Consider the following 17,411-nt stretch of genomic DNA (forward strand, 5'->3'; position numbering starts at 1 on the left):
TGATATCAGGTTCATATTTGTTCAGGTTTTTCACATTCTTTCTTAAAGTATACCTTGTAAATATAGACATTTTCTTGTAATTTCACTTTTTTTTTTTTTACCTTAAAACATAGGAAACATTTATATTGGTCCTTATTTTTCAGTTATTTTGACACTTTTACTGATCTGACCCTTAAAGTAGGGCTTTACGTGGCCCTTAAACTAAAATAACTGACAATTGTTCATATTTGTACATTTCACACGTTCATCCCATGGGTCAGATTGGACCTGTTCTGGTCCACAGACCTTATGTTTGACACCGCTGGTTTAAAGTACTACTGTGATGTGATGGGGAAGAGACTGGCCAAACGCACTTCACCTAAAAAACGAGTCAATTTTATAAGTTAAAGTTAAAACAAACGTCTGAAAATATCAGATCAGTTCATGGCACATTTCCTCGAACTGTTGAACTATTTCCTCCAGACTGTATTTGACATGTTAACACCAGTGTATCGTCTTCGATAAAGAAGCGTGGGTTAAACCCGGTTCTTCACAGACTCTAACCAAGGTGCTCTTTGTTTCCTGTTGCCATGGTAACAGCGGTGCCGTACGTTCCCCTTTTTTTGTCCCGAGTTCATCCGTTCTCTTCAGGCTGTACGGTGCCTTGTTTTAGCTTTGAGGAAATTCTGTTACGTATTTGTTTAAAAAGGGTCTTAATGTGACGGTTTTAACCGGGGAAGAACAAACCCTGTTAAGAGGAAATGGTTCAAATATGGACATTTAAAACCCTTTAACCCCTGAGACCCTGAGCGTGTGTCAGGTCGATAAAAGCTGCTGTGGAGGATGTGTTTGTGTTCCTTTTGTTTTACTGTGTGTTTTAGGGTCAAAACAGGTGGAAGAACAGAAAAAGACAGAGGATTTAAAGTGGGACAGGTTTGGATTAAATAAGGCACAGATTTAAGATGATGAACAAGGATTTGGATTTGGACCCAGTAGTTTTAGTTTTGGGATCTTTTTTCTAAATCAGTCCAGATGCTTTTTGACACCTGGTTGAACTCCAAAAAACAGTTACACGGTCAGAACAAAGAGAAAGAAAAATGAAAATCAGCACAACACTAGAATGTTGAACATGAACTGGAACGCACCTGTAATTTTGTTGTTTCTTTTTTTTTCTTTACACATTTTTGTTCTTTTCACTCATTAGTTAATTTCTGTTTTGGTTTATTTTTTGCTATTTTTATGATTTTCTTGATAATTTTGTTCATTTTCACTCATTTTGCTAATTTTTATCCACATGATTATTTTGGTTTAATTTCTTACATTTATGAAATATTCTTTCATATATACATATATATATATATATATATATATATATATAAATAAAATTCACACACATTTATTCATTTATATACACACACATATATATATATATATATATGTATATATATGTATGTGTGTGTATATATATATATATATATATATATATATATATATATATATATACAATTTTTTGTATTTTTTTAATTGATTTTTTCATGTAAATTTTTGACACTTGGTTTAACTCCATAAAGCAGTTCCATGGTCAAAAGTCAGAAAAACACAGTAAAAAAAAAAAATAAAGGAAAATCACCATAACGTTGGAAACAACAGTAAAACAAAACACCACAAGGAAAATTGTAAAAAAAAAAAAAAAAAAAAAAAAAAGCCCAAACTGTCTATTTTTATAGTTGGTCGTTTCACTTGCTGCTCTTTTTTTTACCCCCCATTCCACAGGGGGTGGGGCTTGAACTGAGCATGCTCAGATGTCTATGGACAGAACAAGGTCTATTCTATCAGCATGATTGGACATTTTTCTTATTGATCAAATGTTTGTTTTTTATGAATATTTAAATACATCCTACATTCAGAACGCTCACCGGTGACATGTCAGGGGTTAAAGGGTTAAATAGTTTAATCGCTGGCGTTTTGGTTCAATGTTGTGAAACATGAAGATCCAGGAGGTCGTGTGCGTTTATACGGCGCCACTGTAAATGTCGTTAATTACTCAAAATGAACACGTTTTGTCGTAAATATAAATATAATCGGTTTCAGCTCCAGGTCTTGGTTCTGGTTTAACGTGAAGGAATGATGTTTATTTTCCGTCATTGGCTCCGCCTCAGCCTGTTTTGTATCGTTTCAGCCTCGCGGACGCATTGTTTTCCATGTCATCTACGGTTTATTCGACCGACTTGTTCATAGGTTTGTTTTAATCGTGAGCGTTTCTGAAATCATGTGCGGATTTCGCTTTTTTTTTTCCCCTCAAGTTTGTGTTGAAATTTTGATGGAATTGACTGTAATCCATTTGGGTTTTAGTCCGACGGTTATCCCAAAAAAAAAAAAAGTGTGCACTTAATGTAAATCTGTCCCTCGGTGTGAATTTCCGTGCATGCGTGCACAGAAACGTGTATATATGAGAATGTGTGTGTGTGTCTTTGCTTTAACGTGTGCTGTATTTGCTGTTTGTGGCTGCAGCGCGCATGTATGTGTCCATGTGGGGACGTCGTACCAACAACCATGAATGTAGGTCGGGGGGGTCGGACTCATGTTAGGTCGGGGGGGTCGGACCCATGTTAGCTCAGGTTCCACTTTCAGCCCAATTTGGTCTCAAGTAAAATAATAGCATCAATAAATCTATAAATAATGACAACTTTGATTTTTTTTTTTTCCTTTTCTGTTTAAATGTAATAAAGTAAAATTACATCTGCAAACTACGGAAAAGGATTATGGCCACTGGGGGAAAAAAATATTATTCTGAGATTAAAGTCAGAATTTTGAAAAAAAAAAAGTCAGAATTCTGACTTTTTTTAAATATTTTTTTAATGATTGTTGTGAAATTGAAGTCAGAATTTTGAGGAATGAAGTCTGAATTGGGACTTTTTTCTCAAAATTCTAACTTTAATCTCAGAATTATGACTTTTTTTCTCAGAATAATAATAAAAGATATACATATATATATATATATATATATATATATATATATATATATATATATATATATATATATATATACATACACACATATATATATGTATGACCTTAACTTTAATTTTTTTTCCAGTGGTCCTAATCCTCTTTCGTAGCAAACTATCCTTTCACAAAAATTCAAAAAACCAAACCACAAGCAGTCAGAAATTTCAGAAAAATGCATTTATTTTAACAAAAAGATATATTTTTTAAGACATCTCTGGTTCTCATTTGTTCAGGTTAGTTTTGTAAATGTAAATATTTTCATGCAATTTTACTTTTTTGCACTGACAGAAACATTTGTAGCTGTTATTATTTATATGTTTAAATTTTACTGGCTCTGGATGGAGAAAATGATGATCTTCTTGTGTTAATATTTCATCCTGTGTGTGAACTTCTGTTGTCATGGGTTTAAGTAGGAATTTTAAACTGATTTTAGTTCAGGGGCCAAATACAGTTCAATATGATCTGAAGTAAAATAATAATGTAGAAATAATGTCAAATCCAAACTTTTCTGTATGTTTTAGTGTAAAAAAAAAAAAAATTCAATTATACAATGAAAATGCTTACATTTACAAACTATCCTTAAATGTGAAGAACATGAACAACCGCGAAAACCTGGAATTTCTTAAGAAAAATAACTCCAATTTTAATAATATTCAGCCTCCGTTTATTATTTACACGTTCATTATAACGTACAGATCAAAGTGAATCTACAAATATACAAAACATTTAATAACAGACAGAATATTGGGACAGTTACACTTCATACATTACATTAAAAGCATCGACAAAAATTTTTGCAGAAATTAACAAAAATAAACCAAAAAAAATGAAGAAATGAAACAGTAACGAACAAAAATGAATAAAATAACTGAGAAACATCAATTGAATGTTAAAATTACACTTATTTTTCTGAAGATGTTTCAGGTTATTCACGTTTAAAAAACACTGACAAAAATTTAGCAGAAATGAACAAAAATTTTAAAAAATGAAGAAATTAAATGGTAACAGGAACAAAAATGAACGAAACAATTGAGAATCATTAATAAAATATTAAAATTACACTTATTTTTCATAAGACATTTCAAGTTCTTCACATTTAAAAAAAAAAAAAGAGTTTAGCAGAAATGAACAAAAAAATGAAGAAATTAAACGACAAGAACAAACCTGCACAAAAATTAACTAAACAAGTGACAAACATTAATACGATATTAAAATCACACTTATGTTTCTTTAGACGTTTCAGGTTATTCATATTTTTTTTGGAAGTATAGTTCTGAATCGTAAACATTTAACTTTTTTTTTCCACTAAAACATGTATTTCTCGTTCTTTTCCTTTCGCTCACATTTGTCTGATCGTGGAACCTGAACTCAAACCGTCGACACCTTCAGTTTTTCACACGTTCGGTGTCTTTTTTTTTTTTTTTGCGTTTCGTGGGAGGGTTCGGACTGTTTTGGCCTGTGGGGTCGTACGTTTGACACCCCGATGTACTGATGTAGATATTGTTCAATCTTTTTTTTTTTTTTTTTTCTTCCTCCAAAGGTCTTCAGTCGTGTCTTTTTCTTTGCTCAGTTTTATCAACGACAGCAGACATTTGAAATAAATACTGGTTTCTAACGATTATCATCATTGACTGAAACAAAACCAGCGTGGACTATTTCAACTCTTCGTGGGAGGGGGGGGGGGGGGGGCGGAGTTAGCAGTGAAAATGGGTTAAAAAGTTGTAATTTTTGTAAATACTGTTTTTTGTATGGAGTGCTTTTTGTTTTGTTAGTCTTTTAATTTGAAAAACCCTCATCTGTGACGTCTGATGCCGGGGGGGGGTCTTGGACTCGCGGGGTGGGGGGGTATGGGGGGGGGTCCAGTTAATTGGCCTGTTTTTAGTTGTTTCTTCCCCCTTCGTTGGTTTATAGAGAAATCTAAGAGGGCAGAGCTTTACAGAGTTTGTACTGCTGATCATTTGATGAACTTTGATGTTTTCTATAGCCGAGGGTGTTCTTATGTCCCTGTAGTTTCAAGTATTTGGGCAAATAAATAAAAACAAAAAGGTCTTTAACAGTTACAGGTGTGTGTGTTCTGTTTGATTTCTTACACCAGAAGAACTAAAGCAACGGTGTCAAACTGAGCTGAACCAGAACAGGGTTCTCCAACCTGGGGGTCGCCTGGAATTTAGAGGAAATGATAAAAAATTTAAAAAAGAAAAACTTACTAATAAAAAAATATAAAGTGAGTTAAGAGAGAGAGGCAATCACTGCACTGTCTGATGGTTCTAAAGTGTTCTAGATAGGTACTGAGGTCCGTCTGATGGTTCTAAAGTGTTCTAGATAGGTACTGAGGTCCGTCTGATGGTTCTAAAGTGTTCTAGATAGGTACTGAGGTCCGTCTGATGGTTCTAAAGTGTTCTAGATAGGTACTGAGGTCCGTCTGATGGTTCTAAAGTGTTCTAGATAGGTACTGAGGTCCGTCTGATGGTTCTAAAGTACTTGTCTAATGGTTCTAAAGTGTTCTAGATAAGTACAGAGGTCCGCCTGATGGTTCTGAAGTGTTCTAGATAAGTACAGAGGTCTGTCTGATGGTTCTAAAGGGCTCTAGATAAGTAGATCTTCACTGCTGACCCGGGTCCAGATCCACCTGGACCGTGAGCTGCACCGTCTGGATCTGATCTGTTCACAGTTGAATCTTTCACATGTTTATGGATCAAACATGTAGTTTTACATGAAAATCAAACGTTGCAGATCAGATGTCGTCAGCGCTCCGGTTCCAGGTTCCGGGTTCCAGGTTCCAGGTCAGACCCCATCAGATTGTAAAACACTGGTGATGCTCCTGAAACGAACGCTGGCTGCAGAACTTCACTTCATTAACCCTTCCATGTCTGAGGGTCTGGACCTTCGTCCAACATTAAAGGGTCAAAATGACCCCAGTTCAAACCGACAGGTTTGAACATTTTTTCATGTTAAAATAATCATTTGTTTTATATTTTGGTCCAAAATGGAATTTATTTATTGAAATATTTAAATTGTTCTTTTTTTGTTTTGTTTTGTTTCTTTACAATTTTAAAATGTTTTGAAAATTTGAAAAGCAAAGTGTATACAGAATAAAATGTGTAACAGTAACAGAATAACGTCCACATCCATGCAGTCAGTCCTGTGGTTTTACTGGAAATGATCAGAAGATCCAGGAACTGGTCCCCTGTCCTGTTCCTGGACCCGGATAGGCCCATGTGTGATGGTTCTGTCCTCAGGTTACCAGTCTACACAGGACAGAACCAGGACGGAACCAGGGTAGAACCAGGACAGGACAGAACCAGGACAGAGCCAGGACAGAACCAGGATAAAACCAGGACAGAACCAGGATAGAACCAGGACAGAACCAGGATAAAACCAGGACAGAACCAGGATAGAACCAGGATAGAACCAGGACAGAACCAGGAAAGAACCAGGACAGAGCCAGGACAGAACCAGGATAAAACCAGGACAGAACTAGGATAGAACCAGGACAGAACCAGGACAGAACCAGGATAGAACCAGGACAGAACCAGGAAAGAACCAGGACAGAGCCAGGACAGAACCAGGATAAAACCAGGACAGAACCAGGAAAGAACCAGGATAGAACCAGGACAGAACCAGGATAAAACCAGGACAGAACCAGGATAGAACCAGGATAGAACCAGGAAAGAACCAGGACAGAACCAGGATAGAACCAGGACAGAACCAGGGTAGAACCAGGATAGAACCAGGACAGAACCAGGACAGAACCAGGAAAGAACCAGGACAGAGCCAGGACAGAACCAGGATAAAACCAGGACAGAACCAGGACAGAACCAGGAAAGAACCAGGACAGAGCCAGGACAGAACCAGGATAAAACCAGGACAGAACCAGGAAAGAACCAGGATAGAACCAGGACAGAGCCAGGACAGAACCAGGATAAAACCAGGATAAAACCAGGACAGAACCAGGAAAGAACCAGGACAGAACCAGGACAGAGCCAGGACAGAACCAGGATAAAACCAGGACAGAACCAGGAAAGAACCAGGACAGAACCAGGATAAAACCAGGAAAGAACCAGGATAGAACCAGGACAGAACCAGGACAGAACCAGGATAAAACCAGGACAGAACCAGGATAGAACCCGGACAGAACCAGGACAGAGCCAGGACAGAGCCAGGACAGAACCAGGATAAAACCAGGACAGAACCAGGATAGAACCAGGACAGAACCAGGATAGAACCAGGAAAGAACCAGGACAGAGCCAGGACAGAACCAGGATAAAACCAGGACAGAACCAGGAAAGAACCAGGATAGAACCAGGACAGAACCAGGACAGAACCAGGATAAAACCAGGACAGAACCAGGATAGAACCAGGATAAAACCAGGACAGAACCAGGAAAGAACCAGGACAGAACCAGGACAGAGCCAGGACAGAACCAGGATAAAACCAGGACAGAACCAGGAAAGAACCAGGACAGAACCAGGACAGAACCAGGACAGAACCAGGATAGAACCAGGACAGAACCAGGATAGAACCAGGAAAGAACCAGGACAGAGCCAGGACAGAACCAGGATAAAACCAGGAAAGAACCAGGATAGAACCAGGACAGAACCAGGATAAAACCAGGACAGAACCAGGATAGAACCAGGATAAAACCAGGACAGAACCAGGACAGAACCAGGATAGAACCAGGATAAAACCAGGACAGAACCAGGATAGAACCAGGAAAGAACCAGGATAGAACCAGGACAGAACCAGGGTAGAACCGGGACAGAACCAGGATAGAACTAGGACAGAACCAGGATAGAACCAGGACAGAACCAGGATAGAACCAGGATAAAACCAGGACAGAACCAGGACAGAACCAGGGTAGAACCGGGACAGAACCAGGGTAGAACCGGGACAGAACCAGGATAGAACTAGGACAGAACCAGGATAGAACCAGGACAGAACCAGGATAGAACCAGGATAGAACTAGGACAGAACCAGGATAGAACCAGGACAGAACCAGGACAGAACCAGGACAGAACCAGGGTAGAACCAGGACAGAACCAGGACAGAACCAGGACAGAACCAGGGTAGAACCGGGACAGAACCAGGACAGAACCAGGGTAGAACCAGGACAGAACCAGGACAGAACCAGGATAGAACCAGGACAGAACCAGGATAGAACCAGGATAGAACCAAGACAGAACCAGGACAGAACCAGGGTAGAACCGGGACAGAACCAGGGTAGAACCAGGACAGAACCAGGGTAGAACCATGGCTCTGATTGGCTCTTTGGTAACAGACACATGTCGAAGGTCGTCCGTCTGAACTGAGGACAGAGACACTGATAAAAGAACCAGACCGGGTCATTTTGACCCACGTGTGGATCTGAGGGTTCAACCAAAAACGAAATAATGAGCAGATTTTCCAAAACTGTGTTCATCTTCATCTTCATCTTCATCATCATCTTCATCTTCATCATCTACTGAGTGGCTTTTTAGCTTCACTCTCTGCTTCTGTTTGTCCAGATGGTGTCCTCTGTCAATCCTCACTCACAATCAAGATTAAGATTACACACACACACACACACACACACACACACACACACACACACACACACACACACACACACACACACACACTAAAACACATAGTAATTAATGTGCATTTGGGAGCAGATGATATAACACAGTGTGTCACAGATGCAGAGTAAGCACAGGGGATTAAGTTATTAAAGTCAGCCATTGATCGCAGAAATACAAGGTTGGAAGAGGAGGGGGGGGGGGGGGGGGGGGGGGGATTAAAGTATTTTTACCACAAAGCCACGTATCCACAGTCTGAAGCAGAACGACGACTGAACAGGACACAAGAGGAAAACCTGCCGCCGTCCGTTTCAGTCTTCATCGATTCCGACCCCAAACCCGAGGTCAACCCCCCCACCCCCCACTCTACCTCCACCTCGGTGCCCCCCCCCAGCATGCATCGGGCACCATGGGCTTTCTGGAAAACTACCAGGAGATCGACCCGGTCACGCTGAACCTGTGCATCCTCATCGCCAGCTACGTCATCCTGCTCCTGGTCTTCCTCATCTCCTGTATCATGTACGACTGCCGGGGCAAAGACCCCACCAAGGAGTACGCCCCGGACCCCCAGCCCACCCAGTCCCCCATCCGGCTGGTGGTCATGCAGAGCTCGCCGGCGCCGGTGGGACGGTGGGACGCCGCCAACATGATCACCACCTACCATGAGCCCACGCTCTCGGACTTCAGGGAGAAGAAGAGCACCATGGTCTGAGCGCCGACACCCCCCCCACCCCCACCCCCCATTTGTAAATACAGGACTCTGTTTTGTACGAACTTTCGGCTTGTTTTTTCGCTCCGTGGACGATGTTCGGGTTCGACTTACGCTGGACCAGACTAGGCCGGTGAGTAGAGACGGTTCGTTCCAGGTCCAGGGGGAGTGGCTTCACTTCTACGAACTTTTTAAAATTGACCTTTTTGACCCTTTAACCCCTGACGTGTCTGCGGTGATCCACCTGAACGTACGGTTTCATTTAAGCCTTTAACCCCTGATTCCACGTACAGGTTCTGCTGTGGGTATGTGTTTGAGTTCCTTTTCTTCAGTGGTTTTTTACTGTGTGTTTTAGGGTCAAAACAGGTGGAATAAAAGAAAAAGACAAAGAGAGGGACTGAAGTTTGACAGGTTTGGACGAAATAAGGCACAGATTTAGGATGTTGAACATCAGCTGTGAACTGGAACACATTCAACAACAAGGATTTGAATTTGGGCCCAGTAGTTCATGTTTTCTTCTAAATCAGTCCAGCTGCTTTTTAACACCTGTTTAACTCCAACAAAGTAGTTACAAAATGAACAAAAACAACTAAAATGAACAATAAAATGAACAAAAATGAATAATAAACCAACAAAATAATAAGTAACATGAACAAAATAAGCCACAAACTGAACAAAGTTGAAGAAAAAATAATAAAATAAAAACAAAATGTAGAAAAATAAACTAAATGAGCAACTAAATGAACAAAAATGAATACAATATTTGCAAAATAATAAATAATATGACAAAATATACATTTTTTACTAAAATTAAGTTAAAAAATAAATGTATTATTATTATTATTATTATTATTATTATTATTATTATTATTAATAATAATAATAATAATAATAATAATAATAATAATAGTAATAATAAGCAACCTGTATTTGAATTTGGGCCCAGTAGTTTATGTTTTTTTCTAAATCAGTCCAGCTGCTTTTTAACACCTGGTTGAACTCCATAAAGCAGTTACAAAATGAACCAAAACAGACAAAATGATCAATAAAATGAACAAAAATGAATAATAAACCAGCAAAATAATAAGAAACATGAACAAAATAAGCCACAAACTGAACAAAGTTGGAGAAAAAATAATAAAATAAAAACAAAATGTAGAAAAATAATCAAAATGAGCCACTAAATAAACAAAAACAAATAAAATATTTACAAAATGATAAATAACATGAAGAAATATACAAAAAATGGACTAAAAAGAAGTTTTGAAAAAAGCAACGAGATGAACAGAAACAGCCAAAGTAATCAATAAAATGAACAAAAATGTATATAAAACCAAAAAAGAAAAAAGAAAATGACCAAAATAAGCCACAAACTGAATACAATTAAAGAAAATAGAAACAAAATGCAGAAAAATAAACAAAAATGAATTAAATATTTACAAAATAATAAATAACGAGAAAATATACCTAAAAAATTAAGTAAAAAAAATAAAAAATATAATAAGATAAAATAAAATAAGCAACCAGAATTTGAATTTGGTCCCAGTAGTTTTAGTTTTGGGCTCTTTTTGACACCTGTTTGACTCCATTAATCAATTCCACAGTCAAAACTCAGGAAAAACACAGTAAAAAAAAAAAAAAAAAAAGGAAGATCACCACAACACTGGAAACAACAGTAAAAAACAAACAAACAAACACAAAAAAAACCACAAGGAAAACGGTGTTAAAAAAAACAAACAAAAAAAGCCCAAACTGTTGCTCTCACTCACTGCTCTGTGTATTACCCATCATACCACTGGGGGCGGGGCTTGAACTGAGCATGCTCAGATGTCTATGGACAGAACCAGGTCTATTCTATCAGCATGTTTTGAAATGTTTCGTATTGAGTAAACGGTTGAATTTTTCTGAATATTTAAGTAAATCCTACATTCAGAACGTGTCAGCGGTGACACGTCAGGGGTTAAAGGGTTAAACAGACACTTTCAAATACGATGAAACCTGAGTGTTTTGTGTCACTGAACCAGACTTGGCCAGTAAGTAGTGACATGTGTTGATGCGTTTAAGTGTCGCACGTGAAATCCGTCTTTATCTCCAAGGCTGAAGTGGAGTGGGACGGGGAATGTCACAAGTGATAAAGCAGAAGGAATAAAGCGTTTGTGTGGAGTGGAGGATTAAGGTGGAGGTCGGAAAAACAAACAGGAAACGGAACCGGGGAGGAAAGGGTTCCACCTCACAGGTTTGATCTCATTTGGACTGTGTTCTTGTTCTCCATCGCGCAGATCAAAGCCTTAAAGCGTCAGTTTTTTGAGTCTGTGTCGGGTTTGATCGAATGGTTACGTAACTGGATGGAGTGTGATGATCTGTGGAATGTGTCGACAGATTCAAAACACCTGGTCGAACTCCATAAAGCAGTTATAAACAGAAACATGAACAGAAACAGCCAAAGTGATCAATAACATGAACAAAAATGTATGTAAAACCTACAAAATAATCAATAAAATGAACAGAAACAGCCAAAGTGATCAATAAAATGACCAAAAATTTATATAAAACAAACAAAACAATAAATAAAATGAACAGAAACAGCCCAAGTTTTCAATAAAATGAACAAAAATGTATGTAAAACCTACAAAATAATCAATAAAATGAACAGAAACAGCCAAAGTGATCAATAAAATGAACAAAAATGAATATTAAAGCAACAAAATAATAAAGAAAATGAACAGAAACAGCTAAAGCGATCAATAAAATGAACAAAAATTCATAAAACAAACAAAATAATTAATAAAATGAATAGAAACAGCCAAAGTGATCAATAAAAGGAACAAAAATGAATAATAAACCAGCAAAATAATGAGTAACATGAACAAAATAAGCCACAAACTGAACAAAATTGAAGAAAAAAATAATCAAATAAAAACAAAATGTTGGAAAAATAAACAAAATGAGCAATAAAATAAGCAAAAATGAATAAAACACTTACAAAATAATAAATAACAAGAAAAAAATATTTTTTTTAAAAAGGACTAAAATCAAGTTTTTAAAAAAAGCAACAAAATGAACAGAAACAGCCAAAGTACTCAATAAAATGAACAAAAATTTATAATAAACCAGCAAAATAATAATTAACATGAACAAAATAAGCCACAAACTGAACAAAACTGAAGAAACAAAATCAAATAAAAAGCAAAATGTAGAAAAATAAACAAACTGAGCAATTAAATAAACAAAAATGAATAAAATACTTACCAAAAAATAAATAACAAGAAAAAAATACTTCATAAATGGACTAACATCAAGTTTAAAAAAAAAAAGAGCAACAAAATGAACAGAAACAGCCAAAGTACTCAATAAAATGAACAAAAAATTATATTAAATAAAATGAAAATAAGTTGCAAACAAAACATGATTAAAGAAACAAGTAGAAAAATAAACAAAATAAGCAAGTAAATGGATAAAAACAAATTAAATATTCACAAAATAAAAAATAACATAAAAAATATACAAAAAAAAGAAGTTAAAAAAAAAAAGTAAAAAAAAAAAAAGCATAAAATAAGCATGGACCGGTTATGTAACTGGACGGAGTGTGATGATCTGTGGAATGTGTCGACAGATGGGTCCAAACGCTCGACCCCGATGGATTCAAACTGGAATTAAATGAAAAATGCGACCGAGATGACGATGCAAACCCCGCATGCACTGAAGCATCATGGGTAATCTGTCAGCTCACTGTTGTGTCACAGACGTTCAGAGCTGAAATGTTCAAGGTTTGAGTTTGGAGACGAGGAAAATACACGTTCAGTGAAATAAATGAAATAAATGGTGAAAATCTGCAACGACTGCAAATTCAGACCCAGAAGGCAGTCAATAAAATGAACAAAATGAATGAAGAAAAACAAAATAACAAGTAACATGAATGAAACAAAGCACAAACTGAATAAAAGAAAAGAAAACATGATAAAATAGGCAAGAAAAACATAACCAAAATAAGCAACAAAAACAGCAAAAGTGATCAATAAAATAAACAAAATGAATGGAAAAAAAAGCAGAACAATAAGTAACATGAAAAAAATAAGCCACAAACTGAATAAAATTGAAGAAAAAATAAATACAATAAAAAAAACTAAACATAGAATAATAAACCAAAATAAGCAACAAAATTAAGAAAAACAAATAGTAAAACCCATGGAGTTTGTAAAAATAATAAGCAAAAAAAAAAAAAAGCTAAAATTAAGTAAAAAAAAAAAAAAAAAAAAGATAGAATAAAAACGGAATAAAACTGAAGAAAACATTATAAAATAGGCAAGAAAAACAAGAAAAATGAACCCAAATAAGAAAAAAAAAAGAACAAAAACAAATAGTAAAAGCCATGGAGTTTGTAAAAAATGATAAGCACAAAAATTAATAAGAATAATAAGTAACATGAACAAAATAAGCCACAAACTGAATAAAATTGAAGAAAACATTATAGAATAGGCAAGAAAAAAAAGCAAAATGAAGAAAAACACATAGTAAAAGCCATGGAGTTTATAAAATTATACATATATATATAAAGTAAAAATAAATAAATTAATAAAATTACGAACAAAATTAATTAAAAAAATTACAAAGTTATCAACAAAATGAATAAATAGAATTAAAAAAAACCTAATATTAAGTAACATGAACAAAATAAGCCAACTCGACAAAATTGAAGAAAAAATAGTGAAACAGGCGAGAAGATCCAGAAAAATAAACAAAAAAAGCCAAATTTGATTCAGGAAGAGCTGAAACGGTCTCAGATGTTTGATGAAGTTTAAACCTGAAGCGTCTGTTGTTGTAAATACAGAATCCACCCTTCGATAAGCTCCGCCCCCCTTAGTTACTGTTGCTACGTCTGACCTTTGAACCTGTTTTTCCTATAAACACAGATTTCTTCTTCTCTGTTTTCAATAATAACATTGTTCACACCAGATCGTTATCAGTGGAGTTTACATCCAACATAAGGCACATGGACCAAAACTGGACGCCAAAGGGTCCAGATCTGGTCCGATCCGGTCCGATCTGGTCCAGATCCGGTCCAGATCCAGTCCACGGGAGGAATTTACACAAATTACACTGAAGATATTTACAGTCAATTATGTTAAAATTATTTTAGTTGAGGTTACAAAAATAAAAACACAAAAAAACAATAAGTAACGAACAAAACAAGGCACAAACTGAATAAAAGAAAAGAAAACTTAATAAATGAGGCAAAAAAAAACTAGAAAAATTAACTAAAATAAGCAACAAAATGAAGAAAAACAAGTAGTGTTTGTAAAAATAATAAGCAAAAAATAAAATAAAATATAAGTTAAAAAAAAAAAAAAAAGATTATTAGCACCAGAGTGAACAAAAAACAGCCAAAGTGATCAATAAAATGAACAAAATGAATAATAAAAAAAAAACAACAATAAGTTCCATGAACAAATTAAGCCACAAACTGAATAAAGTAAAGGAAAACTTAATGAAATAGACAAGAAAAATGGGAAAAATTAACCAAAACAAGCGAGAAAACGAACAAAAACAGCCAAAGTGATCAATAAAATGACCAAAATGAATGAAAAAAAACCCAAACCAAAACAACATGAACAAAATAAGCCACAAAATGAATAAAATGGAAGAAAAACAAAACAAAATAAAACAGAAAAATTAACCAAAATAAGCAACAAAATGAAGAAAAACAAGTAGTGTTTGTAAAAATAAGCAAAAAAAAAAACAACCTAAAATTAAGTTAAAAAAAAAAGAAAAGAAAAAAGAATATTTGCACCAGAATGAACAAAAAACAGCCAAAGTGATCAATAAAATGAACAAAATGAAAAAAAACAAAACACAGTAACATAAACAAATTAAGCTGAATAAAAGAAAAGAAAACTGAATAAAATAGGCAAGAAAAACTATAGAAATTAACCAAAACAAGCGAGAAAATGAACAAAAACAGCCAAAATGATCAATGAAATAAACAAAATGAATGAAAAAAAAACAAGACAAAACAAAACAACATGAACAAAATAAGTAACAAAATGAATAAAATGGAAGAAAAACAAAACAGAGAAAAATTAACCAAAAAGAGCAACAAAATGAGTAAAATGATCCGGTCCACATGAGGAATTTACACGAATTACACTGAAGATATTTACAGTCAGTTATGTTAAAATGATTTTCGTTGAGGTTCTGCATCTCCAGTGAGTCAGACCAGTAAAATAATAACGTAATAAACTGTAAATAAAGTTAATAATAATCTGATGTTAAAAAAAAAAAAAAAAAAAAAAATATGGTAAAATAGTCAAAATAAAAATAAAAATATGTTAAAACTGATACAAACAAATACAAAATAAAACACAACATGTAAATAAAATCAATAAACGTCACCGTATTTGACGTTTTAATCACTTTTTGAGGCTGAAAAATACAAATAATTTAACTTTAACTTTTCCACCTTAAAAGCTTCCCTTCAAATACGTGCTCATAAACATCCACTCGTCTCTTAAAAATAGACACGGACGTTCGTTTTATCGACTAATCAACTAATTGATTCTTCGTGGAGGTTCCCGGTGCATGATGGGAGTTTTAAATTGCAGTCTGCGGTTCCACTGAACAGGACGGTTCTACTTTTAGATCCTCCAGGAACCAGGAGGCGTCTGTTCTGCTGACCTGGAAAGGCTTAGAGGCAGACACGCTCCGTTAAGCACAACAGGAAGTTAACGCTTTCACCGCCAACGCCGCTAACGTTAACCCGAAGGACGCCATACGAGACAAACAAAACAACAGCTGAGTTTAGAATCTGAGCCTTTAGTCGCATCAGACACAAACAGAACCTGTTCCACCTTAAACCGTTAAAGACCCAGTTCCACTTTTATATCAGTTCAATAATGACTTTACCTCCAGTTCTACCTTTAATTAACCCTTTCATGCACGAATTATGAGAACCTTAATCAAAAATTTTTCCTGAGTGTTTTTTTTTTTTCTCTTTAGGCATGAAAAAAAACAATGCAATTGAAAATTTTCCTCTGAAAAATAAATAGAAATAGATAAATAAAATAAAATAAAAATACATAAAAAAAAATAATAATGAAAAAAAAATTCTTGTGAACCTATTTTTCATGAAGTTGCAAAAATGTCCACTCAGCTGGACAGCACACGTTTCATTTCTGACACAGAAACATGTATTTACTGATAAACTGTGTGAAAACTGTGGGGAGGGCTTGTGATTCTGGGGGTTTATGCTCAGGAGAGATCTACATAATGTTACTAATTCATGTCAGAAAAGATATGTAGAGTCTTAAAACTTTAATAAAGATATGTGTAAAAAAAAAAAAAAAAAAAAAACGAAAAGAAAAGAACAACAAAACCCATGAATATACAAGAGAACAGCTGTAGAACAGCTGTCCACTGGAGTGACCAGTATGCATGAAAGGGTTAAACCTAAAAAATAAGAAGTAACACGAACAAAACAAACCACAAACTGAACAAAAGAAAAGAAAACTGAATAAGATAGGCAAGAAAAACTAGAAAAATTCACCAAAATAAGCAGCATTCAAGTGCTGAGTAAAAAAAAAATGGATACAAATGTTAAAATACCTTAAAAAAAAAGAGGCAAAAATTCTGAATTTTTAGTCAAATACAACAACAAGAGAAAACTCGAGGGTCAGTGTATGTGTTGGTGATTGGATTTTCACATCAGAAAAAAGGAAAAATGAGTTTGTTTTAAAATAGAAGAATTTAAATTGAATTTCAAGGCGTTTTTCTTTTGGAGCGTCAGAACACATGAACCAAATTTAAAAAATGAAACAAAAACTAAAGTTCTTCCTGACAGAAATGGAAAAACAGACCAAAAACGACTGCTTTTTTTTTTTTTTTCTTTTTCTGAGACCGGATGTTGTCATTTAGAAGGAAAGGAAAGGCAGGTTTATTTCTATAACACGTTTCATGTACAAGACAATTCAAAGTGCTTTAAATAAAACATTTAAAGCATTAAAGCAGAAGCAGTAAAAGTAAAGGCATGAGAAAAACAAACAAACAAACAAAAACACAACATCAGATAAACAGATAAAAACTCTTAGCTTAAGGAACAGCACAGATCTGAACTGAATCCAAACTCTCTTCAAATGCAGCGGAGAACCGGTGGATCTGGAACC

At 35.2% G+C, this 17,411-nt stretch overlaps 2 protein-coding genes across 2 annotated transcripts in view; both read left to right on the plus strand.

The window, feature by feature from the left end:
- The first annotated feature begins 8,882 nt into the window (after positions 1 to 8,882).
- LOC115423828 (small integral membrane protein 36-like) lies at positions 8,883 to 9,342 on the plus strand. The gene is made up of 2 exons (XM_030140884.1): positions 8,883 to 9,268; positions 9,299 to 9,342. The coding sequence occupies exon 1, from the start codon at positions 8,956 to 8,958 to the stop codon at positions 9,256 to 9,258; it is 303 nt and encodes a 100-aa protein (XP_029996744.1). The 5' UTR covers positions 8,883 to 8,955; the 3' UTR covers positions 9,259 to 9,268; positions 9,299 to 9,342.
- Positions 9,281 to 17,411, plus strand: part of LOC115423811 (monocyte to macrophage differentiation factor-like) — a 39,567-nt gene continuing 31,436 nt past the window's right edge. The window contains exon 1 of the mRNA XM_030140862.1: positions 9,281 to 9,388. Within this exon, the coding sequence (XP_029996722.1) occupies positions 9,351 to 9,388 (38 nt within the window). The 5' untranslated portion in view covers positions 9,281 to 9,350. The remainder of the gene's footprint in view (positions 9,389 to 17,411) is intronic.

Source organism: Sphaeramia orbicularis, chromosome 8 (assembly GCF_902148855.1).
Source record: "Sphaeramia orbicularis chromosome 8, fSphaOr1.1, whole genome shotgun sequence".
NCBI lineage: Eukaryota > Metazoa > Chordata > Actinopteri > Kurtiformes > Apogonidae > Sphaeramia > Sphaeramia orbicularis.

Excerpts from the sequence above, each read along its gene's own strand:
- LOC115423828 (XM_030140884.1), top strand. The coding sequence starts at position 8,956 with ATGGGCTTTCTGGAAAACTACCAGGAGATCGACCCGGTCACGCTGAAC.